We start from the raw sequence: 27,213 nt of genomic DNA, 5'->3' as shown, positions 1-27,213 counted from the left end.
TGGAACGTTCAGGTCTAGCACCTCACACAGGTTGCCCATCCTGTCCATCTCTGCTGACAGCTGTGGACAGACACACTGTGAGGGTAATGTTATAAAGGAGCCACCTGGTTAAATAGGGCAAGTAGATGTGTTCAATTCTGGTTGCCATATCTCAAAACAAACAAAAAAAAAGATATATAGCGGAATTAATCAAACAAGAGCAACCAGAATGATAGAGGGAATGAAACTGCTCCCATATGAGGAAAGGCTGAAGAGGTTAGGGCCCTTCAGCTTGGAAAAGAGACATCTAAGGGGGGATATGATTGAGGTCTACAAAATCTTGGAGTGGTGTGGAACGGGTAGAGGTGAATCGTTTTTTTTTTTTTTTTTTTTTTTTTATTCAAAAAGTACAAAGACCAGGGGACACTCAATGAAATTGCATGAAAATAATTTTAAAACAAATAGGAGGAAATATTTTTTCACTCAAAGGCTAATTAAGCTCTGGAACTCTTTTCTGGAGGATGTGGTAATGGCGGTTAGATATCTGGGTTTAAAAAACTTGGAGGAAAAATCCATAGTCTGTTATTGAGACGTGATACGGGGGAAGCTGCTGCTTGCCCTGGGATTGGTAGTATGGAATGGTGGGTTTCTGGCAGGTACTTGTGACCTGGATTGGCCACTGCTGGAAGCAGGTTTCTGGGTTAGATGGACCATTGGTCTGACCCAGTATGGCTATTCTTATGTTCTTACATAGGTGCCATTTTATAAAAACAAGTAGGTGACTATATATATCTCTATAAAATAGTAGCGTGAGTGGCAGGAATCATGCCTTTACAGGTGCAGAAATTTGCACCAGCTTGCAAGCTGATCTGAATGTCCATACCTAGATTAATAATGTATTTAGGTAGATTTGCATAGTATTTCTATGTTTCAGGAGGGCTCACATATTTGTACTGAAATAAGCTTATTATTAGATTTTTGATGAGGTGTTTGTTGTGTTATGATGTATTGTCTCGTAATGATTTTATGTATGTTTTTAATGTAACCTGCTTTGGTTTAGGGCGGGATACGAAAAATAAGTAAATAAATAGATCTTATAATCCACGTGCTTACTTCTGTACTCTGTCTGCACATACCTACCAGCAAAGTACACACGATAAGTCATGGCATATACTTTTGCACTGGTCATTTTTTTTAATAAGAGGCCATTTATTTGCATATAGTAACATAGTAGATGACAGCAGAAAAAGACCTGCACGGTCCATCCAGTCTGCCCAACAAGATAAACTCATATGTGCTACTTTTTGTGTATACCCTACTTTGATTTGTGCCTGTGCTCTTCAGGGCACAGACCGTATAAGTCTACCTAGCACTATCCCCGCCTCCCAACCACCGGCTCTGGCACAGACCGTATAAGTCTGCCCAGCACTATCCCCGCCTCCCAACCACCAGCCCCGCCTCCCACCACATATATTTGAAAAAATGACTATAAAATGACCTTGACTGAGGGGCTCGAGTACATGGGGGACAGGGAAGAGAGAGAGGAATTTGGGGGCTTTTGCTGGGGAAGAAGCCATAAGGGAGGGGTGTAGGATGGGACACCTTTTCCTTTATACCAACACAAACGGCTTACTTCGACTACCTCTGGCAGACTATGGTTAAATTAGTGTCCTGGAACGTGGGAGGTATTTCCTCCCCGATTAAACGGAGTAAGATCTTGCAAATCTTGAACAGACAAAAAGTACACATAGCAATGCTGCAGGAGACGCACTTAACAGCAATGGAACATAAAAAGTTATGTAGATGGTGGGGGGGGGGGGGGGGAGAGATTATGCGGAGAGTCCAATGCTGAAAACCCACCTTTTCACCACTGCTTTTGGCTCGTAGCTACTACTCAATTGCCTCCCCTTGTTCCTTCTCACCCAGTACTCCCTCGCCCTTAATTGTCTTGTCTGTCTATTATTTTCAGATTGTAAGCTCTATTAAGCAGGGACTGTCTCTCTATGTTAGGTGTTCATCGCTGCGTGCGTCTGGTAGCACTATACAAATGTTAATAACAATAATAATAATAACAATTTGACATCATACATTTTATAATAGTAAGGACATCAGAATGGGTATTGCTTTGCTTCCAGTGAAGTCGCAGTATTAGTTCCCACTTATTTACTGATCTGCAATCCTTCTAAGGCCAGGTGTCTGTCCTTAATCTTCTCAAATTATAAATGTACTCAGTTGTAGTAATAAGGTCAAGAAGAGCCCATCCTCCTTCCATGCCTCAGAATCTTTGTGCTTGATTTTAAGCGAACAGAAGATGTGGAAAGAATCTCAATGCTTTCTGCAGCCCAGATCTAAAAGTTATTAAGCGCTCAGGCCACCATTGCCACTAGACAGACCAGGCATTTGCCTACAGTGGCAAAATTTGGGGGTGGCAGTGCGGCTTGCTGCTTCAGTGCAAGCAGGCCATTATAGCTTCGGGCCAGGAGGAGATAGGATGGCAGTGTTGCTTACCAGTTGGGTTAGCCTTCTCTGTACATTAAGGGGTAGTATTCAGGCTCCAGGCTGAACTGAGACTGGGTATTCAATGCCGGGCCATATCGGGGCACTGGCATTGAATATCTGGGTCACAGCAGCCACTTAAGAAGCTAACTACATACTGATCAATATTCAGACTGGTGTGCAGTGTTTGGTGCTTAAAGTTGACTTACTTTACTGGTTAGCAGACTGAATATTGCTGCTAACCGATTAAGAACTGGCGCCGCCCACGGACTTCCCCAGCATTAACTTGTCAGCACCGTCTACCCGGTTAACTGCCATTGAATATTGATGGCCAGGGCGCTGAGTGGCATTTAACTGGGCAGGAGCTGTGTATTTTAGGATAATCGCCATACCTATCGTATATCTATACCTCATTCCTATCATGCTGACATAGGACACCAACAAAATGGTTGAACAGGAAGGGAAATGGGACTTGATATACCGCCTTTCTGAGGTTTTTTGCAACTACATTCAAAGCGGTTTACATATATTCAGTTACTTATTTTGTACTAGGGGCAATGGAGGGTTAAGTGACTTGCCCAGAGTCACAAGGAGCTGCAGTGGGAATCAAACTCAGTTCCCAGGATCAACGTCCACTGCATTAACCACTAGGCTACTCCTCCACTCCAGGTCTAGATATACCTTACCTCTCATGGAGGTAAGGTATATCTAGACATGTCAAAAATGCATGAGACTTGAGGAACCCTTGCAGGTGAATAAATTAGATTTACATAAGGTATTGCTACACTGGGACAGACTAAAGGTCCATCAAGCCCAGCATCCCGTTTCCAACAGTGGCCAATCCAGATCACAAATACCTGGCAAGATCCCCTAACAGTATAATACATTTTATTTTATGCTGCTTATCCTAGAAAAAAGCAGTGGATTTTCCCCAAGTCCATTTTAATAATGGTCTATGTACTTTTCGTTTAGGAAGCCATCCAAACCTTTCTTAAACACCGCTAAGCAAGCTGCTTTTACTAGAGATGTGCATGGCTAAAGTTTTCCATTCATTTTTGGCTCTCTTCTGGTTTTCTTTGGATTTGTTTTCAGTTTGCTTCATAATCTATTAAAATATTTTAATTAACATCAAAACTCTTTAACTTGCAGAAATGGAGCGTATACGCATGAATTCCTACATTAATATGCTTTAAATCAATTTTGCATGCAGGGCTGCTGTTAGGCTGGGGCCCAGGACAGAAATTTGCAAGAGGGTCCCAAAACCTGCCAGCAGGCTGTGCTGCTTTCAGTTTTGGGCAGACTTGGGGCCCCTTCTATCATGGGGGGCCAAGGGCAAATGCCCCATAACACCGGCCCTGTTTGCATGCACTTAAAGCATTATAATGAACTGAATGTACTGATGAATTCACATCCCTAGTATCTGATTAAAAAGCTTACAGCAAACAGACAAGAGCTTGCTTGCTGGCTCCCTTCGGTATGTTAGACTCAGGCTACAAAATAACAACTTGATCTGGACTAAATCTACTTTTGCTGAACACATTCACCACAGTTCACAACACTCCTGACAGCTAGAGAGCTGCTGGTGTCTTCATTACTTTAAAATTGGAGATGCAGAACTCCATTCTTAAGAGTTCTACAAGCTGGTCTGTTCTTCAGGTTGCTGCTGCTATGCAAATGAGCCCTGGTTCTTACACTTAATGCATGTAAATCTGTTAGATGAATATTCAATGTGAGTTTCCTGGAAACTAGACCTGAAGGACTGGTGTTGTAAAGCCACCAGTAGGATTCCTGCAGTTCCCCAGTCTTCTGTTAGCCAGTGGCGTGGGGGAGGGGGGGATGCCAGTCTGAAGGGTGCACTTAAGGAGTATGGGGCAGCACTGAAAAGTGTTGATACTGGAGGAGGCAGGGATGTGTAGGACTTGAGCATGCAAATGACTCGGAGACCTCAAACTTACTTTTGATGTGGAGGGAGAGAAAGGTATGGTTTGGCCCCCCCCCCTCCCCGGGCACTGGAGACCTATGCCGTGCCTCTGATGATAGCAAGGGGCTGATACTGTAATCAGAAAGAAAGTCTCCAGCTGGAATAACATAGTAAATGACGGGAGATAAAGACGTGTATGGTCTATCCAGGGGCGTAGCCAGACTTTGGCGGGAGGGGGGTCCAGAGCCCGAAGTGAGGGGTGCAGGATGTCAGACTCACAGAAACAGAAGCCTGCCCTTGCAGATCAGCAACGTGGCCGCGCAGGCTTCTGTTTCTGTGAGTCTGACGCCTTTCTCAAGGTACAGACCGTAGAAGTCTGCCCAGCACTGTTCTTGTACTAAGTTTTGGAGCTAATGTCGAAGCCCCTTAAAATTTACACTCCAGCCCATCCCTAGGTGTGGTAGAGGTTTGGGAACTGGTGGCACTGCATCAGAACTCAGAAATACTGCTGCAAACTGGTTTGGCTTTCAAGATACTCCTAAGACATGTGTTGTCCATAAAGTAATAATCATTGTGGATATCCTGAAAGAAGTGAAACCCCCTCGACCTGCGGACAAAGTGAGTCTCTTGGCTCTGGGTGACTTTGACTGCTCAAGGCACATTGCTTCCCAAGTATCCTGTCATTCCGCATTATGGCACGTTGATGAGAGACAGCGGCTGGTTTATTTCCAGAATCGGGCATGCAAAAGCATTTTTTTTTAAAGTAAGCTTGCCAAAATTGTACACTGTCTGGATTAATTTCATAGACACTCTGGGAGGGGACATGAAGGGGGGGGGCGGGCAGTGACCTCCCAAATGCTGTATGTACTGGTGCTGAATTGACTCCCCTCCTTCTCTGCTCATATGACCTGTCTACTTCTTGCCTCCTTCAAACTAAGCACTCTATAAGAATTTGCTCTGTTTTTTCCATGTAAAACAGGGTTCTTGGTTTCGGTATATTTTAGGATGGCCACAAGAGCTTTTTATTTTGGAGATGCTAAACATAGGCCTGTATAAACTGGTTAAAGAAAGCTCTGCTGACAGTGTACTAGGCACTGTGTCAGAAATGCCAGGACTCCTCAAGCATGCTCAGTTCACATAAGAACTGAGCATGCTTTGGGGATACTGGAGTTGGCGGAAGCAGGCCGCCAACTTCCTCGTTTTACTGCAGCAGCTTGGAAGTTAATTTGACTGGTGGGGCTTTGGCATCCCAGCTAACAAAGTACCATTTTTAATGCACCTGGGGGGAGGGGAGGGGAAGGAATGTGTTGCAGGAGGATTGTGCTTGTCGCACGCGCAGAAGAGTTCAGCAGTAAGCTCAGCTCCTGGGCGCATGCACCTGATAAAACCCGAATGTGAAGCACATATCGGCGACTGTTTTCTGTGTCCTAAAAATAAGCATTTAAAAAATTTATTTTTTCTAGATGCTTATATTTAGATGCAAGTAACAGACGCCAATGTGTGCTTTAGGTTTGTTTGTTTTTTTAAGCATGGCTGTTTTAAATTTAGACGCAGGACAAGAACACCAGTGTGTGCTTCTTGTTCGGGTCTGCTTTCTCACAACCAGGGCTCAAGGGCTTGCATGGGCTTCCTTCTTATTCCAAAAGCAATCAAACCGGTAGATTTTGCAGAAAGAAGCATGAGAATCATGGGAAATCCTCTCTTCTAACACCCTAATGCCTGCTCGGACCTGGTGTTATTTATTTATTTACAGCGGCAAGGCACCTTTGTTTCGGGCCAATTACTGTAAAACACTATAAATCATTTTTCAGTAAGCCTTTTCTCGTGCACTAAGGGTTTTTTTTTACTAACGCCCCCTACTGTTTGTAGCGTGCTAATAATTAGGACGCGCTAAACGCTAGAGACACCCATATATTCCTATGGGCTCCTTTAGTGTTTAGTGCGTCCTAATCAGCGTGCTGTAAAAATGCTAGCACGCTTTAGTAAAAGAACCCCCTAAGTCCATCTTAGGGCTTAGTACAGTAAAAGGGTCCCTTAGATTGTAAGCCTAGTGTACATGGCGTGGAGGAGTGGCCTAGTGGTTAGAGCACCAGTCTTGACATCCAGAGGTTCCCAGTTCAAATCCCACTGCTGCTTCTTGTGTTTTGGGCAAGTCACTTAACCCTCCATTGTCTCAGGTATAAACTTGATTGTGAGCCCTCTAGGGACAGGGAAATACCCAGTATACTTGAATGTAACTCACCTTGAGCTACTACTGAAAAGGTGTGAGCTAAATCCCAATGGTAAATAAATTTCACATCGGAGTTTTACCCAAACCAAAATAGCAGACATCCACATGGGTTCCTGTTGGGAGATCCAAAGAAAAATAAGTCTGCTTTTTAGGAGATGTGGATATCTAGAAGCAAAAATTAAAAAATAAATAAAACAAATTGAGAAGGATATTTGGTGTTTGAGAGTGGAGAGGTTTCTTGGACGACGGTAGAAAGATTGTAGGGTACTGTATGAAGTACATTTTGCTGCCGATCATCCGGATGTCCAATTATCTACCCAACAGTACAGTACCTTCCTAGCCAATCCTCGTGATCCGTGCAGTCAGCTATAGGAAATGATGTGAACGGGAGTGTGTGTTGGGAGGGGGGGGGGGGGTGCAGCAGAGAAAACCTTGCCCTTTCCTTTTCCTCCTGACTCATACGCAGCAGAAAAAAGGTTGCCGGGATGTGGCAGAGAAAAATCTAGCTCTTTAAGTTTGTGGGGACGCGGCAGAGAAAAAAAAGCCTTGCTCTTCCATCTTGCTTGGACGCTGCAAGAAAAACCTTGCTCTTTAATCTTTCAGGGATGTGGCAGAGGAAAAAGCCTTGCAGTTTCAGCTTGCTTGGACACTGCAGATAAAATTCCCTTTCACTTAAAAATGGCAACAAAGCGAAAAAGGCATGTTTTATCATTAAAAGACAAAATTGATATCGTGGCGAAATTAAGAAAGGGAGTGTCGGGGAAAAATTTGGTAGAATATGGTACAGGAACATGTGACATAAAAAGACAAAGTGATGCTATTGTAAAGTACGTCTCTGTTTTTGAAAAAGAGGAAGGGAATTGAAACCATGAAAAGGTCACCTGTTGAAAAGGTAGATAAAGCTCTATATTTTTGGTTCCTGCAAAAAAGATTCTTGGACAACCCGATTTCTGGTCCGCTATTAGCCGAAAAGGCGATTGTTTTTTTCAATAAGCAGTTTCAAGGGGATTCAGACTTCAAAGCCGCTTCGAAATTTCAAGCACCGCCACGGAATAAGGCAAATCAAAATCCATGGCGAAAAACTTTCTGCGAATTTACCAGTAGCTAATGACTTTCTTGGTCAATTTAATGACCTTATCAAGACCGATGGCCCTGATTGTGTTTATAATGCAGACGAAATGGATCTGAATTGAAAATCGTTCGCCAGTAAATCGCTGGTTAGTCACAAGGAGCAGTCTGCTCCTGGATTCAAGTCATCTACAGAACATATCACACTGTTGGTTGGGGGAAACGCAACCAGTAGTCATAAGTTGGAGTTGTTGCTGCTTGGTAAATCTAAAAATCCTCGTGCGTTCAAAAACATACATAACCTGCTGCTGTTGTACAGAAGCCAAAAAAAAAAAAGCCTGGATGAGTTGCAAGGTTTTCCTTGACTGATATTTCACTTGCTTCATACCAGCGGTGAAAAGATTTCGGCTTTGTACAGTAAAAGATGGAGATGTCATTTTATTGTTGGACAATGCATCTTCACATCCTACAGCAGAAAGCCTAGAGTGAGAGGAAAGTAGATTCAAATGTGACATCTGTAATGCAGCCAATGGATCAAGGGGTTATCGTTTCATTGAAACGACTGGAAACAACTCCTACAAAAACTTTTGGCTAACATAAAATGTGGCATGATCCAATTCATAAAACAATTGAACATAAAAGATTGTTCGAACATGGTTGCTGATGCTTGGAATCAGGTTAAAAACGAAACCCTGAAAAATGCGTGGAACATAACTCTAAACAAATTAGAAAGACACAGAGAGGGAGAAGAAGAAGAAGGTGCCCTTGAAAATATTGCCAAAGACCTTCTACAGGTTCCTGGTTACTCTGATTCTGATGTTGAGAATGTCAGCGAATGGATATGCAGTGATGCAAATGATCCAGGGTATCGGATCATAACAGATGATGAAATCATGGAATCGGTACGGGACGAGGAACATGAATGAGAAACTGATGATCACCAGGTTAATGCTGATGTGGGACCGACACATACCCTTTAAATGTGCAGCAATGGCTTTGCTGGAAAAGCAGGAAGAAAGCAATGTGATCCAACTCCTTTGTCTTAAAAGACTACATGATCTTGCACCAGAAAAACAAAAATCGGCCTTGAAGCAATTAAGTACTTACTTTTTTAGTGTACAGTAGCATATACAGTACCTGTACATTAATTTTAAATACTGTACTTTATTACAGTGTGTTTCCCTTTTTATATAGAAATACTGTACTGTAGTTTTGTACTTTTTTCTGCCAGTGAAACTAATGTTCAACATACAATGCTATGACTGTTTTCTTGATTAAAAAAAAAAACGTAGGCATCAGCAAGTTCCAGAGCGTAACTATTCTTTGAGTGAAAAAGTATTTCCATGTAATTTCGTTGAGTGTCTCCTGGTCTTTTTACCTTTTGAAAGAATGAAAAATCGATTCACTCTTACTTATTCTATACTACTCAGGATTTTATAGACCTCAATCGTATCTCCCCTTAGCCATCTCTTTTCCAAGCTGAACAGCCCTAACCTCTTTAGCCTTTCCCATGCATACCTCTTACCCACCCCCACCCTGTTAGACTGTCAATGAAATGCTTGGATGTTTCACTTATAAATATACTGTCATCTACCACATTTGCTTATTTCCGATCTGACGAAGAAGGGCAACGTTCGAAAGCTAATCAAGAAATGTATTAAGTTTTGTCCAATAAAAAAGGTATCATCTTATTTTCTTTTCCATGTTTTATTTTGTTTGATTTCTATTGATAACTCGTACGGGAGGAGTTCCATCTTCTTTATCATTTTGGTAGCTGTTCTTTGAACCTTTCTAATTCCACTATATATTTTTTGAGATACGATGACCAGAATTGAATGCAATACTCAAGGTGAGGTAGCAACATGGAGCGATACAGAGGCATTACAATATTCTTGGTTTTATTTTGCATCCCTCTTCTAATAATTCCTAGCATCTTGTTTGCTTTTTTGGCCACCATCGCCACACACTGAGTAGATTACAACATACTGTCTACAGTGAAACCTAGGTCTTTTACTTGAGTGCTGACTCCTAAGGTGGACGCTAGCATCGGGTAATTATGATTTGGATTATTCTTCCCAATGTGCATCACTCTTTGCATTTGTCCACATTAAATTTAATCTGCCATTTGGATTCCCAGTCTTCTAGTTTTCCTAAGGTCTTCTGCTATTTTTCACAATCCGCATATGTTTTGACAACTTCGAATAGTTTTGTGTTATCTGCAAATTTAATCACCACACTCATCATTAAGTTTTTCAGATCATTTATAAATATGTTAAATAGCAGTGGTCCTGGTACAGATCCCTGTGGCACTCCACTATTCACCCTCTTCCATTGAAAGGGTCCCAAACCTGGTCCTGGAGGCACCCCAGCCAGTCAGGTTTTCAGGATATCCGCAATGAATATTCGGGAAAGAGAGTTGCATTCAGTGAAGGCAATGCATGCAAATCTCTCTCATGGATATTCATTATGGATATCCTGAAAACCTGTGTGGCTGGGGTGCCTCCAGGACTAGGTTTGAAACTACTGCCCTACCCTTTGTTTTCTGCCCAATAACGTGCTAGAACACATGTAGAGTAAACACGCATTTACACCAACTTTTGGAGCAGTCTGTAATGGTTTCCAAGTTTATTTAGAATTTACTATCTCGCCGTATGGCAGCCTTCATGCAAATGATAAACAAGACATAATGTAGACAAACAGATTTTGAGGAAGGGGTAGAACTACAAAAATGATTGGAAAGAAACATGAAGAGACACAAGGAAGGGGAAGCTCAGTAAAGTCCACAGAGTCCCTAGCCAAAATCAGAAAATAAATGTTCAGCTGAAAGCATCGTTAAAAAGATAAGTTTTAAGATGTACCCTAAACTTTGTTAGTGATCCTTGTAATCTTAGGGAGCCTGGAAGAGCATTCCAGAGTTGTGGTCCCTGAAATGAGAAAGAAGAGCGCCTAATATGTTAATGAATAATAACACGATAAGAGAGGATGATTAACTGGTTTTGTTGAGCTGACTTTAGAGTTGTCGAAGGACTGTAGGGGATAAGATCACTCGAGAGATATAATGGTTCTCCAATAGCTAGGATCTTGTAAACTAAAATTTAAAATTTTATGTTATATGGTGATTGAGTGGTAGCCAATGAGCATTTTTGAGGTGCCTTGTAACATGATCATATTTCCTCATATTAGTTATCAAGTGGATTGCAGTGTTCTGAATGAGTTGTAAACTCTTGGAGGAGTAGCCTAGTGGTTAGATCCTGAGTTCGATTCCCACTGCACTCCTTGTGACTCTGGGCAAGTCACTTAACCCTCCATTGCCCCTGGTACAAAATAAGTACCTGACTATGTGTAAACCGCTTTGAATGTGGTTGCAAAAACCTCAGAAAGGCGGTATATCAAGTCCCATTTCCCTTTCCTTTAACATGAATTCTACAGTATAATGAATTGCAGTAATCAAATTGTGAGATTCCTAATGAATGAACCAAAAGGTAGAGATCAAGGTGTGGATGGATCAAATAAGTCGAAGCTTGTAAAAACAGCTTCTAACAACTCGGGATATCTGAGGATTAAAGGAAAGATTGGAGTCAAGCAAAACACTCAGAATCCGTACTGTATCGGCTTGTGGTACTGGAATGTTGGAAAGGAGGACACGCTTGGGTGCTGAAATATTTATTTTATTAGGAAAAAAAGACAAATCTGGATTTTATGGGATTAAGAATCAAATTATGCTCTCTGAGCCAGTCAGTTGGTATTTAAGCACTACAGGGACTGGTTCTGGGGTTCTAATTTGTAAAGGCACAAAAGTCTCTATTGAGGTAATTCTGTTAAGTAGGTGCCAACATTTATGCAACAATTATATGCATAAATGCCTAGAACAATATGTGCCCACTTAAATAGTCACATATTTGCTATTTTGTAAATACTTGCTGAAATTTGCTTGCCAAACTTTGGGCACAATCCTGAGATGTACGAGCAACATAATTACTTAGTGAGCCAATTTAACACCAATATTTTCGTGGCACAAATGCACAGAGGCGAGTCTTTCAATTGAAAGAAAGATCTGGAATGAGGAACACATAGGATGAAGGTGAAAGGGTTCAGACTCGGGGAAGTAACCCAAGGAAATATTAATGAATGCATGGAAAGGCCTTCCAGTGCCCAATATTCAGTACTATTTAACTAGCCAGGGATGGCTCCTGGCTGGTTAATTAGTGTTTGAAATTGTATACGGCATAGTCGTCTCAGGGATCACTTGTGGTATATCAAGCATGGAAAATCAATAAATCAAAAATAACCATCTATCCACAAATATTCAGTGGGAGATAGCCGGTTATCTCCTACTGAATATTTGCAGTCAGTGCTTAGTGGCTAACCGACTACATTGCGCGACATAGCTGGCTATCTGTGAATATTCAGCACGTCGGCTACGTTTGGCGGTCAAATTGGGCCACTGAAATAGGCCTACCTTTGGCCGGATTAAACGTAGCTGGCCAGCACTGAATATTGACTTGGCCAGTTACGTTTAAATTGGCTCAAGCAAAAGGGCCTGTTGAGGGTTAATCTATCTCTGTCTATCTGTCCATCCATATACAGTGGTGGAAATAAGTATTTGATCCCTTGCTGATTTTGTAAGTTTGCCCACTGACAAAGACATGAGCAGCCCATAATTGAAGGGTAGGTTATTGGTAACAGTGAGAGATAGCACATCACAAATTAAATCCGGAAAATCACATTGTGGAAAGTATATGAATTTATTTGCATTCTGCAGAGGGAAATAAGTATTTAATCCCTCTGGCAAACAAGACCTAATACTTGGTGGCAAAACCCTTGTTGGCAAGCACAGCGGTCAGACGTCTTCTGTAGTTGATGATGAGGTTTGCACACATGTCAGGAGGAATTTTGGTCCACTCCTCTTTGCAGATCATCTCTAAATCATTAAGAGTTCTGGGCTGTCGCTTGGCAACTCGCAGCTTCAGCTCCCTCCATAAGTTTTCAATGGGATTAAGGTCTGGTGACTGGCTAGGCCACTCCATGACCCTAATGTGCTTCTTCCTGAGCCACTCCTTTATTGCCTTGGCTGTATGTTTTGGGTCATTGTCGTGCTGGAAGACCCAGCCACGACCCATTTTTAAGGCCCTGGCGGAGGGAAGGAGGTTGTCACTCAGAATTGTACGGTACATGGCCCCATCCATTCTCCCATTGATGCGGTGAAGTAGTCCTGTGCCCTTAGCAGAGAAACACCCCCAAAACATAACATTTCCACCTCCATGCTTGACAGTGGGGACGGTGTTCTTTGGGTCATAGGCAGCATTTCTCTTCCTCCAAACACGGCGAGTTGAGTTCATGCCAAAGAGCTCAATTTTTGTCTCATCTGACCACAGCACCTTCTCCCAATCACTCTCGGCATCATCCAGGTGTTCACTGGCAAACTTCAGACGGGCCGTCACATGTGCCTTCCGGAGCAGGGGGACCTTGCGGGCACTGCAGGATTGCAATCCGTTATGTCGTAATGTGTTACCAATGGTTTTCGTGGTGACAGTGGTCCCAGCTGCCTTGAGATCATTGACAAGTTCCCCCCTTGTAGTTGTAGGCTGATTTCTAACCTTCCTCATGATCAAGGATACCCCACGAGGTGAGATTTTGCGTGGAGCCCCAGATCTTTGTCGATTGACAGTCATTTTGTACTTCTTCCATTTTCTTACTATGGCACCAACAGTTGTCTCCTTCTCGCCCAGCGTCTTACTGATGGTTTTGTAGCCCATTCCAGCCTTGTGCAGGTGTATGATCTTGTCCCTGACATCCTTAGACAGCTCCTTGCTCTTGGCCATTTTGTAGAGGTTAGAGTCTGACTGATTCACTGAGTCTGTGGACAGGTGTCTTTCATACAGGTGACCATTGCCGACAGCTGTCTGTCATGCAGGTAACGAGTTGATTTGGAGCATCTACCTGGTCTGTAGGGGCCAGATCTCTTACTGGTTGGTGGGGGATCAAATACTTATTTCCCTCTGCAGAATGCAAATAAATTCATATACTTTCCACAATGTGATTTTCCGGATTTAATTTGTGATGTGCTATCTCTCACTGTTACCAATAACCTACCCTTCAATTATGGGCTGCTCATGTCTTTGTCAGTGGGCAAACTTACAAAATCAGCAAGGGATCAAATACTTATTTCCACCACTGTACCTGACTTTAGTAGTGTCGAGACTTGGCAACCTCGGCTCTTCCTTCCTTCCTTCCTTCCTTTGCTGTTGGGGTTGGGATCTGTGTCTGTAGACAATGCTCCCTCTAAATGCAAAAAAAAACAGATAGAAGCTGCTGTGGGTGAGGAGATAGAGATGAAATTTGAGAAGGAAGGGTGAAAGGGGGATTGAGAAGGAGACAGGATAGAGTGTGAAGAAGATAGGGAGTCTGGGAGGGAGAGGAATGGAGGGCAAGGAGGAGAGATTGACAAGGCAAGGGGGAAGGTAGGGAGGGAAGACTGCAAAAGAGTGGGATGCTGAGGACCTGAGTAAATGGGGAGAAAAAGTCAAAAAGCCCATATACTAAGGGACATAACCCCCCCTCCCCCCATACACACACTCAAACCTGTGCCTGATGGCTAGTGCCCATTATGTGATGGTATTCACGTAAGAGTCCAGTGGAGGTCCGCTGAGATCCCACAACAGATACAGATAGATACAGTGGGAAATAGACCAAGCAAACCAGAGACAGATGAGGAAACTTTAATGACTTGACTCTTTATCAATAAATTTTACTCAAGTCATTAAAGTTTCCTCATCTGTCTCTGGTTTGCTTGGTCTATTTCCCACTGTTGGCTTGTATCGGTATTCACTTAAGTACATGCAGTGTTAACACCATGTAAAAATATCTACTACAGTAAATACACTTGTGAGCATTGTATGTTTTGCTGGGGATATCTGCAACCGAATCATACATCCAGCATCTCTGAAACAGGTCCACAAATGCAAGGGCCACATTTCTATTTATAGTAGTGATGCAAAGCAATAGTTAAGTAAATTTGATGCATGAACTGTTGTTGGTGACTGCTATGAGGGCAGATGTTTCCAAAGCTTTGGTGGTAATGTTTCATTAATGCTGGCCTAGGCCTCTGGATTTCAGCCCATAAACATTTAGCCATATCCTGTTCCTGGCCTGGTATCAGGTTCTCCAGCTAATGAACACAGAATTTGCTGTGCAGTCAGCACAAATGGCAACACTTTTTTCATGCAATGAATGTTTGTTTTTTTTTCCCTCCCTTCCTTTACAGGATGGTTGCAGTCTGTCCAGGCTATGATGGTTTTGTCCATCATCTACAGTGTCATCTCTCTCTTCTTCTTCTTCTGCCAACTATTTACCCTCACCAAGGGGGGAAGATTTTACATCACTGGATTTTTCCAGATCCTTGCCGGTAAGTGAAGAGAAACAGTCGGCTGTTTTGATATGAAAAAGTTGCATGTGTGCTGGAACCCTCCATCACACTCAGGCTAGTCTAGCACTTAAATGAATCCTGGTTTCCACTAGTTTTTTTTTTTTTTGAGCTAAAATTGTTCCCAGATACGATACAGTAAAAGGTGCATATAAGACACGATGACCATTATCTTTCACTTTCTGGTTTTATGATGCGCGTGCTGTAAACATAGCAATAAAAAAACGGAAGAACACAGACCCTCGCGGGTTCACAGACAAGACAAACACAGTGAGGGTGACAACGATGTCCAATGTATTGAAGCTTTATTTACAGCATCCATTTCGTATTCATATTCCATTTTGACTTCCATTCATACTGTGTCAAGATATCTCTGAATCTATTTATGTTTTTATGTATTCATTTTTTATATGTACATATGCATTTTTCATTTTGTTTTTAGACTACTGAGGCAGGCCATTTTGGTTCGAAACACGACTTATGTCGAGTCTCGGATGTTGTAAATTTTCAATACATTGGACGTCATCTGCTGTTCAGTCATTTTGTCGCCCTCGCTGTGTTTGACTTACTTGCACATGCTGCAGCCTCCACCATGGGCAGTCATATTGGAGGAAAGCCCATTTGATAGAAAAGGGAGTCAGTTGTTGAAAGAGTTTAGCTGTACTAGGATCCTAATGTCACAGAGAACCTAATTTAGGCCAAATGTAGGCACAGCCGGGGGCAGGAAGAATAAGAGGAACTTGGTGCTCATTTTCAGATTTGGGCTCCTAAACTCGGGTACTCAGTCAGGCCTAATCTGGGTGAATGATTTTAAGAAAATATAAGCTAGAAACTTGGGGGTTTTTAAGCTTGGCAGAAATTTCACCTATATTTAGGAAAATGCACACAGCGCCATTTTAGGTCGTGGAAGTCCAAATTGAGACGTGCAGAGCAGTGCGTTTTTAAGTTTCACTAATATTTTAGAACAGAATCTGCTGATGTAGAGCCTGTTTTAGAATATGGAGAAACAGACGTTTATGCACTGGATGCAATGCAGCTTAAAACATCCATTTCAGCAAAATAAACCTATAATATTGCCGTTTTTCAAGCTGGCACATAACTAGTTATATTTGAAACATAACCGGTTATGTTCCCGTCACTTCCCCTTGCCAGTTTGGGTTTGGTGGCCCAAAAGTCGCTGGGAGCTTAGGGCACAATTCCCCATCCAATCGCTGCAGCTGTTTCCCAAGACCTAAACGTGCTTGGTAGCATGTGTAACTCCCAATGTTCATCTTTTTAAGTCTAAATGTCTGAATCTGCCATGACCTTGTCCTGCCCTAAACATGCCCCCTTGCCGTTTGCGTACACTCGGATTTGAGATGAGCATATCCCGGGTATAGGCTTTAGAAAATGGGGACTTAGTCATTTACGCAAGATAAACATTTGTGTCAGTTATTCATGTCTCAAAGGCAAGCTTGTAAATTGAGGGCATCTCTGTTTTTTTTTTGTTTTTTTTTAAGCTCAATAGCAAGCCCTAAAAATGGAGTACATGAGTCAGTTGTTGTGGCTGTGCAAACTGCACACCAGTAGACAGCTGATTGTAAAGAAAGGTTGTCGGAAATACAGGTGGCGAGATGTAATGTACCACTCGCTGACTAATCTGAGCATAATTAAAATGTTTAGCTACACCTTGTAGTTTTAGATCCAGGTTCTCCATGTCTTAGATGGCTCAGTACTGTGTTGAGTTATCGATGCTACTCTAAGATGGTTTTAGTGTAAACCAGTGGTTCCCAAACCTGGACTTGGAGGCACCCCAGCACCAGTCAGGTTTTCAGGATACCCACAATGGATATTCATGAGAGAGATTTGCATGCAGTGGAGGTGTTGTATGTAAATCTCTCTGTCATGAATATTCATTGTGTGTATCCTGAAAATCTGACCAGCTGGGGTTCCTCCAGGACCAGGTTTGGGAACCACCGGTGTAAACTGATGCTGTATAGTTGTGTAGAGGAGTGTGGTAGCCATGTTAGTCCACTCTTAAGGTTATCAATAGAAATCAAACAAAATAAAACATGGAAAAGAAAATAAGATGATACCTTTTTTTATTGGACATAACTTAATACATTTCTTGATTAGCTTTCGAAGGTTGCTCTTCTTCGTCAGATCGGAAATAAGCAAATGTGCTAGCTGTGGAATGCAGAGAGGTGTTTGTAAAGGGAATGGGCCTTGATGTAATGTGTGATTGGTAGGCAGTGAGGGAAGAACAAATACGCAAAAGGAACTATGGGTGGATTCTCCCCCCTCCCCACTACATTTGAGCCTTCCTGTTTTCATGTGCTTAACATTCTATTTTAGCAGATTTTTATTGTCCACCTTGAATGAAAAATGTGGGATTTTATTAATTTTCCATCATGTCGTGTGGTGGTTGAAGTCTGGTCAAATACTTTTAGCTTATTTTCCTTCATTTGAGCTGTCATCACACTTGGAGCATGCTGAAACCCCTCTTTGTGTCAAGTTACAGTTATAACAACAGCGGGGGGAGGGGGGGAATCCGCCATATCCCAAGATGGATAAGCTGTTAAACCGTTCAAAGCAGGTCCGTCTAAAAATCTGGACACAGATTAGTCAATATTCAGCTATTATGATCACTGTCCTAAGCTAAGCACCAGCACCATATGTAATTGTATATGGAGAAGCATTGAATATACATATAGGGGCCTTTTACTGAGCTCCATTATGCAGCTCTCACAGGCTGTACCGTGCAATAGCTGTAAGTTCAGACCTGTGCAAATGGCTACCACATACTAAACCAGCCAGTGTTGTAAAAATACACTAAGTGCTTAAAATGGAGAGGGATAGGTCGTGAGTAGAAAAGGAGCTAGAGGAGTGACTGCCAGTGACCAAGAACAGGTTGATGCCACACGCTAGCTATCATGACTGCTGATAGGATGGATACATTTAAGGTTGCCTTAAAAAAGTGGTGTTAAGTGTAGAGTGTAGTCATGCTACCATGCATGGCCGTGGCCCTGTAATAGATGATCACCAACGTCCTCCAGATATAGACCTGTTCCTTTGCCAGAACAAAGCCCCTCTTCTTTGTTCCCCAACCCCCTCCTGAGACTTACCTGGGGGAGTACCCACTAGATAAGCAGACGTGCCTGGTTAGCTAGTGGGTAGGGTGGGAGTGGTCCCCCTCTGTTCCTGCCCTATCTGGCTTCAGGTTTCAAAATGGCACGGAATGACACCAAGTGGTAGTCTCCCGTTAGTACCATGAGATTGCCTCTAGGAGCCATTTCAGCCATTTTGAAACTAGAAGCCAGACAGGACAAGAGTGGAGGAAGACTACTTCACTAGATAATCAGGAAATCTCCTAGGTAAGGAGTGGGGGAGGGTCATATTAAGAACAACGGGGAGGATCTTTGTGCCAGAGGAGGGTACAGTTCTTGTTGGGGAGTCTCTTTGGGGGGGGGGGTTGGGTTACACCACTTTGGCAGTTCTTTGTTTTGCTTAGCCCAGCATCATATTACATACACTGTGGGACCCTTTTACGGACATGCAATTAGTGAGAAGCTTGTGTGGTAATTGCAGGGGGCTTGCCCAACATTTACCCTGTTTGACAAATGCTGGCCACTTTCCCTGTTATTATGACAGGCTTAGCACTTGAAATGTTGGCGGCTGTGGATTTGGGCATCACTGTTGCAACAGTTCCGCCACTTTCTTTGCTGAGCTCACCTGCTGCTACCTGCCCAGGGGGGCACATTTTCACTTTGTAAAGAGAAAGTGATCACACAGTGAAACTGAACATTATATAAGTCAGATGGGTGGAGCAGTATATTAGGTATTAAGAGCTATTCAAGAGCCTCTGGTCCTTTCCCTCTGCACTAGGTAAGCTTGGCATTACATTTTGGCCCGAGGACAACATTTTCATGTCTGTGGAGTGACTCATTCTCAGCCTGGCATGGAGAATAAATTTAAAAAAAAATCAGATGACTTGTAAATGCCAAGTCACTGCCAGTGCAGAGGTGGAGGCTTTACAAGATGGATGTAGGATAGGCAATGGTGTGACTCACTTACCTGTATGATGACTCTGTTCCCTTTCCCCCTACAATTGCTGCCAGTGCTTTGAGTGAGCCTCCCACTATTGCTCAAAACCTACTGATTTAAAGCATTTGAGGGTTTTTTTTTCTCGTTACTCCCTATAAACGGCTTAACTTTCTGAGCTCCATAAAGAGAAAAAAATATCACTAATAATTTGCTATGTTGATAAAAGTGGAAAACAATTATCCAAACAGCAACATATTTTAAACATTAAATATATAAATACAATTTTAACAAGAATATGACCATTATCAGTAGTGTCTTGCTTCCATCCATGTCATTGGTGGAGAAGTACACAGAACATTTGGCAACCAAATACATGAGAACTATTTATTTATTTATTCATAGGAATTGACTAAGCAATCATTCAGGTCCAGGAAAATAAACCCTGTCAAGGCAGCACAGAAAACTAATATTAACATAAAACATTAAGAGCCAAAAAAAATCAAATCATAAGTATCGTAAAAGATTTTTTTAAATGCTATATTCATATGCATGCGAGAGGAATTAAAACAATCCATATCTAACATAAAGATCTACATGCCCAAAGGGCAGAAAACCCAGGCTGCATCTGCAGGGATTCCAGCTGGACTAAGTCAAGCCAGGAAACGCCTGTTTGAAAACCCAGCTTATACGTCTTTTTTTTTTTTTTTCTTTTTCTTTTTTTTTTGTAATTTAGGAAGAGAATTTTCATAATGAATAGCATTTCGTATAGAAGGGGCAAGGTATCCAAAGACAAATCCATAAGGTCTAAGTGACAGCAAAGGGAAAACAAGCTGTGAGACTTGGGACATCTACAGCTTCCTGTTAGTGAGATAAAGAATAAGGCATCTGCAAGATACATGGGCTAATTGGAGCTCAAGATGAGATGAGCTGACACTAATCTTAAACTTAATTCAATAAGGCAGCCATTGTTGGGCCATTAATAGGGAAGTAACGTGTCAAACTTATAGGCGCCCATAAGAAGCTTGACTTCAGTGTTGCGCACCAGTTGAAGCTGAAGAAGTAGAATTCCTGGAAGACCATTATAAAGACCATTTCAATAATCAAGCTTTGACATGATGACTGTCAGTACAAAAGTCAAGGTTTTCCCTCGACAAAATGTTTTCACTGCATGCATCCTTCATAATGTACAAGATGAAGGTTGGATGATGGAATGAACTTGAGGTTTGAAGGCCAGTGAGGAATTCACCACTAGACCTTGTGTACAGAAGATTTCAGGGAAAGAGGAGCTCCCAATATACTAAGACTTTATCCCGTTTAAAAATAACCTGCACAAAATCCCAAACAGAATTACAAATGGCATAAATATAATGGAATCCTGGGCATCAGCTTTCAAGCTTAGACTTAACAAGGACAAAACACAAGGCCTGATAATCGCATTGTCACACAATTCCGTCCACTTACCAAACATCTCCGCCATGGGCACTTCTAATATCAGACAAACTAAAGATACTAGAAATCAACATAGATTGTAACCTAACTTTCGACACACAAATCTCTACCACTACAAAGAAAATGTTCTACACCATGTGGAAACTGAAACACATTAGAAACTAGTTCCCAAGAGATGAACTCCGCACACTTGTCCAATCCATGGTCCTCGCCCATGCTGACTACTGCAATGGACTTTACGCTGGATGCAGGGAACAATCACTAAAGAGACTACAAACAGCACAAAACACAGCAGCAAGACTAATCTTCGGAAAAAAACAATTTGAAAGTGCCTGACCACTACTCCAAAACCTACACTGGCTACTAATCAAAGCACGAGTATCCTTCAAGATATGCACTCTAGTGTACAGAATACCAGTGAATTTTTTTCTAGTAAAAAAGATGCCGGTACTCAACTGCCAGATCACCCTTCAGGGTTGGGGTGATCACTGAGGGACCCACCCCACAATCGCCAGGCCTCCTGCAACCAGTCACAGCATCTATGACAAGGCAGGATTGGTGTGTAGAGCCTGAGCTCATTCATTAAAACTTGGGGACCATGTGTCAATTTTAGCAGACAATGGAAAAAGATGCCTGTACTCAGTACCCCCAAGTTTCCTCTCAAAAAAAGCCCTATACATGACAAACCCAATAGGTTCTTGCTCCCCTGATAGGTAGTTCTATCTCGCCCTTCAGTTCCACAAATGTCAAGGCCTGGCATACAAATCTTCATACTCTACTAACTTTAAATATATTTGCCCGAAGATATGGAATACTATACCAAAGGCCCTCAAATGCATGAACGACTTAACATTCCGAGAATACGTTAAGGTCCACTTCTTTAGAAAAATCTTGTCCAACGGACCTACACCCAGCACACCACGCTACCTGATCGCTAACTGAAACTGAACAAGACAAGCACCAACTTGCAAAGGCTTTATAACGTGTTTAACTGAAGAGACTTGTAAGCCACATTACCTGACCTTGATTTGTATCTGCCATTTTCAGGGCACAGACCGTACCTGATTTTCAAAATGTGGGGTATAAATGCATAAATAAATAAGACAAATAACTGGTGTAATAGGCTTTTTTAGAGAACCAAATTGCTGAGCCAAGACCTTGGATTTCATTTCTCTACCAAGTGGGTAGCATTTTCTACTTAGGCAGCAAATGCAGAATCAGTGTTTTCTTGCTCTAAGTGTAAAGCATCTTATTTTTTTTCCCACTTGGATGCATCCACCGTTTCTCTTCATACTGGGTACAGTTCTTGCATTTTCCCCCACTGCCTGTAGGTGCCTGTGGTATGGACTTTCACTGTTCAGTCTAGCCCACTATATGCTCTGGAGACAATCCTTCTCTCTTCTGCTATGCAAGTAGGAGGCTTTGTTTCTGAATGCTAAATGAAATGCGTATTTATATTGCAGTCCCACTCCTGAATTTCTTTTGAACAAAGGGCATGCTGTGAAAGGGAAATAATTCGGCAAATGATGCAGGCTGAATGTAGGTGGCCCTTGGCTGCTCAGACAGATTTCAGAAAGCTGCAATGACATGTGTACAGTGCAGCAGATAAGAGCAGAGCTATTGTTTTTAGCCATGAACAGTGCCTGCTTTGTGCAAGGACCTGAGTGCCAATGTTGACATTTTGTGGCAGAGACCTTGATGAAGCAGTTAAGAGATCATTGAAACTAAAGCACTGAGAGGAGGTGTGGTTAGTCATCAGTAGGCAGAGCTGGTCTTTGAGAGCTGCAGTCAGATCTGGTTAAGCCAACGAACCTGCAAGTAGGTTCTTATCCAAAAATACCTATGCAACCAGCTTTTCTTACCTAAGCACACAACTGTGGAACGCATTGCCAAAAGCAATAACAACTACGCTCAACCACCTAAATTTTCGGAAAGCACTAAAGACAGACCTGTTCAGAAGAGCATACCCCACCGACCCAACATAAAAATGCCTGTTCACCTGCGACACAATGCAACCAAAGACCGTAACGAACATTACCTGACTCTTCTTCCCCCTTTTCCTCTATAAGTTCCCCCAACTGTACCTACCATATATGTACCCCATTCTACTACAATATCACTTTGTATTCATTCATACCATGTATCTGTTCAGACCGTAATCGGTAACGCCGTTAACGGTTATATGTAAGCCACATTGAGCCTGCAAAAGGTGGGAAAATGTGGGATACAAATGTAACAAATAATAATAATATCCATCATACGTATGCATGAGAGAGATCTGCATGCACTGTCTCCTGGGAATGCAAATTTGTCTCATGCATGTTTATTTGTAGGTATCCTAAAAATCTGACTGGGTGTGTCCCAAGGACTGGGTTGAAAAGTACTGGCCTAGACCAGTGTTTCCCAAGTCCGGTCCTTGAGTACCCTTTGCCAGTCAGGTTTTTGGGATATCCACAATGAATGTACATGAGAGAGATTTGCGTATAATGGAGGCAATGTATGCAAATCTCTTTCATGCATATTCATTGTGGATATCCCGAAAACCTGACTGGCAAGGGGTACTCAAGGACCGGACTTGGGGAAACACTGGCCTAGACCACAGTGAGAAGATGGGTCAAATACATGTGAAGTGCTGCTGGTAAGGCAGTGAGGGCAGAACAAGTGGGCAAAAAGAACTGTAGATGAATATTTGAGCCTTCTTTTACTTATGTGTAGTTATGTGTTTGTTATTCTTTTTACTGTTGGCAGTGTTTTTTTCCACCTTGAATGAAGTTATGGGATTTTTTTTTTAACTCATTATTAATTTTCCATCAACTTGAATGATATGCATGTTATCGAGCTTCTTTCAGGTTGGTGAATGAAGGATGGGCAGATGAGAGAATTTCTAATGTGCAAGTCTAAATTCTCCCTTTGGTGAAAACTCTATGGCGTTAGGTTGGCCACTCAGTCTCTCTGTGCTTCTATTCAGTCCCCTGAGGTTGAATAAGAGCGATTAAGGCAATAATGTACAAAATAGGCAGGATAGAAATATTTAAATAAAATAAACAAATAAATGTCCCTCCTTCCATTTCCTCGCTGAAGTCTTTCGTGAAGTCCAGGTGGTTTGCTATTCATATCATGCTTCTTTAGAACTTATCCTGCAGGAGTAAGCCTACTGTCAGTCAGGGGTGTAGCTGCATGGGGGCATGGGCGCCCGTAGATTTGGCCCTGGCCCCCCTCCTGCTGCCAACCCTCCCCTGCCGCTGTCACCGTTGGGTACCTTTGCTGGCGGGGGTCCCCAACCCCCGCCAGCTGAAGTCTTCTGCTCCGGCGCGGCCGTGTTGCTGATCTGCAAGGTTTCTGTGAGTCTGACCCAGACTCACAGAAACAGAAGCCTTGCAGATCAGCAATGCGGCCACACCGGAGGACTTCGGCTGGTGGGGGTTGAGGAACCATGCATGTGAGCGCTTACCGACAGCTATTTTGTAGGTGGTAAGAGCCCATGTGCTAACGACTAGCATAGCTGTGCCCACTCTCCGCCCTCAACCAAGCCCACAGCGAGTGTGTACAACGTGCACTTGCAAAATCTACCATGGGGTGCCTGACGGTGGCTCATGCTAGTGCATTTTAACCTGCAGTAAGCATGTGTGTTTACTACCGTTTAGTAAAAGGGACCCCTTACTGAATGTCCCTAGAATGCTTTCATGCTATTTTGCTGGTTCCTGGCAACTTTCTCCTGCCCTTGTTGGGAGATAAATTGATCTTATCCATAGATTTTCCCATTAAAAAATGTCCCTTAAATCTGCAAGATGTGGTTACAGTTCCTTAGGATTAGTGCCCTAACTTCTCCTCCTCTTACTCTCTTCTTTAGGCGTATGTGTGATGACCGGCGCGGCGATTTTCACTGCGAGACATACAGAATGGCAGCAGCAGCCCCTGATGCCCTACTCCTACGGCTTTGCGTACATTCTAGCCTGGGTGGCGTTTCCACTCGCCCTTCTCAGCGGGATCATTTATGTCATCTTGAGGAAGCGCGAATAAGCAAGGGCGGGGGATGACAAAAGACCAAGGAATGCCACCACCTGAAAAGCCCAACAAAGGGAGCCCAAGATGACGGAGCGAAATAAACCAAACCAGAAAAAGATGACAAAAAAAAAGGGGGGGGGGGTTACTGTATTAATTGAAGATGTATATAGTATCTATGGTTTAAAAACCTATTTATAACACTTTTTACATATATGTACATAGTATTGTTTGCTTTTATGTTTGACCTTGAGCCTTGATTTCAAGCTTCAGAAAAGTTTAAAGAAGTGCCTAAGTAACTCTTTTCACTTACTATAGCTTTACATTCACTAAGGGGGCAATCTCTACGAAGGGCGCTGAACACAAATTGTATAGCAGCATCTGGGCAACCAGATTTTGTTCGAATAGTGCATAAGCTGACATTTGTGTGCCAACGTTTAAGGCATTAGCGCTTATCCCCATGTAAAAGTGCGTAAATGTTGCCCTATATAGCAGTGTTTCCCAAGTCTAGTCCTGGAGTACCCCTTGCCAGTCAGGTTTTCAGGATATCCACAATGAATATGCATGAACTTGATTTGCATGCACTGCCTCCATTATATGCAAATCTCTTTCATGCATATTCATTGTGGATATCCTGAAACCCTGACTGGCAAGAGGTACTCTAGGACCGGACTTGGGGAAACACTCGTTTATAGTGTACATTAAGTTACGTTCCTACAAGTGGGACCTGCCTAGCTCTGTGGCCCCGCCCCGCAACTGCGTGCTCTGTGGGTTGTGTGCTACACTTGTAGAATACCGCTTAGTCCCTACCGGCTTATACACACACGAATGTTGTGTTCACGTGCTAAAGTGCCAGTATTCTATAATCTGAGGATGGAAATGGCATTTACATTTAGGTGCTAAGATTATAGAATTTAGGGTGAAAGTGTATGTTTATTTGCTCTCAACCTGAATGACCGGTAGCCAAAAATAGACCTATACCAAAAACAACCAACAAGTACCTTCCTGATGCTCTTCAAAGTGTTTGTGTACAATCACAGTAAGCAAACTGCATTCTTCTGCTCGTGTATAAGTGAAGTTGCTTTAAAAAAAAAAAAAAAAAAAGGAATTATGGCTGAAATGTTTGCAATGTGTATCGCCTTTACGTGTAGATAAGAAAAAAAAGATGACCCTACTATGTGAAATGGTGCTATGTATTTTACCATTCCTTATACTGATAGCCATTTAACCTTCTTACTGGAAATGATAAAATCAAACTTAGTAATTTCACATCAAAGATAGAACGAAACAAAACTCAAGTAATCCTCTGTAATATACAATGGTCTAACTGAATTTGTGCCTAACAAAAGAATTAGTGATTTCCTAGTATAAATATATATATTTTTTAAAGCATAATTGAGTTTATTTGTGGTCAGCAGAACAAAATCTCCAGGAGTACTGGCAACAGACTGACCTTTGAACCCTTAGCAGCTCTGCTTTGTAGAATGACCAGCTGGATCCCGGGGAGGGGGGGGGGGGGGAGAGGAGAGGGTTCCCTCTCTGAAGTGGTCCAGGCTTGGTTGGATTCCATTGCATGAGAGGAGTTGTAGTCTTGCTTTTATTATGGAAATTGGAACTACAAGTCCCTGCATGCAGTGGAGTGAAAGCAGCCCTGGACCTACCCTTCTGGGAAAAATGAAATATGAAGGCAGCTGGTGTTCTACCTCCGCCCGTTCTCTCTGTGTTTGAAAGGTGGGTCTGGTAATGAAGTGTATTGGCACCAGACCATCTTAAACTCAGTGCCTTTCTGATGCTAAGACTTAAGGCCTTTTTTTTTTTTTTGCTTTTTTTTTATTTTATACCAACTGTGTGAACTAAGAAGCCGTGAAATAAAAATCAGAATAACATCACTGTCTGGTTTTCTCAATAAACTTAATAGAAACATGTAGGCAGATAAAGACCCCATGGCCTATACAGGCTGCCCATCTACTTTTCCTATCACTCCCTTAGGGGTCCTCACCAGGCTGCGGTAAAAATGGCCCTGCGGTAGCGGCAGGGACCGTTTTTTTGCCGCATGCCAGGGCCCTTTTTACCTCAGCGGGTAAAAGCACCTAAAAAGGCATGGCCATGTGGGAGGGTGAGCAGCTACAGTCACCCATTGAGGTGGCGGTAAGGGCTCCCGCAGTAAGCTGGTGGTAACTGGGCTGCCCAGTTACCGCCAGGTTAGCACCGTGCTAGAAATTATGGAATTATTTTCTGTAGTGCCGGAAATGGTTCAAGCTCAAGGTGGAACTACTTCTGGGCAGCTGCGTTGGGCCAACGGTAGTTCCAGGTTGCTGCATGGCAGTCTTTTAGTAAAAGGGCCTCTTAAGAGATTCTATGAACTTGTCCCAAGCTCTCTTGAATTGAGATACTGTTTTCATCTCCACCAGGTCAACTGGGAGGCCGTTCCACAAATTCACCACCCTTTCCATGGAGAAGTATTTCCTCAGGTTACTTCTGAGTCTTTCCCCTTTATCCTATGCCTCCTTATTCCAGAGTTTCCTTTCAATCAAAAGTCTCACCTCCTTGCCATTTATGCCACATAGGTATTTAAATACATAGTAACATAGTAGATGACGGCAGAAAAAGACCTGCACGGTC

General features: G+C 42.6%; 1 protein-coding gene across 3 annotated transcripts in view; it reads left to right on the top strand.

Moving 5' to 3' along the window:
- PMP22 (peripheral myelin protein 22) overlaps positions 1-24,759 on the top strand; it is a 50,239-nt gene extending 25,480 nt beyond the window's left edge. For all 3 annotated transcript variants that reach the window (XM_030206187.1, XM_030206186.1, XM_030206188.1), the window contains 2 exons: positions 14,959-15,099; positions 24,440-24,759. In XM_030206187.1, the coding sequence (XP_030062047.1) occupies positions 14,959-15,099; positions 24,440-24,609 (311 nt within the window). In that variant the 3' untranslated portion in view covers positions 24,610-24,759. The remainder of the gene's footprint in view (positions 1-14,958; positions 15,100-24,439) is intronic.
- The last annotated feature ends 2,454 nt before the right edge of the window (positions 24,760-27,213 follow it).

Source organism: Microcaecilia unicolor, chromosome 6 (genome assembly GCF_901765095.1).
Source record: "Microcaecilia unicolor chromosome 6, aMicUni1.1, whole genome shotgun sequence".
NCBI lineage: Eukaryota > Metazoa > Chordata > Amphibia > Gymnophiona > Siphonopidae > Microcaecilia > Microcaecilia unicolor.
This window is presented reverse-complemented; position numbering and strand designations above follow the sequence as displayed.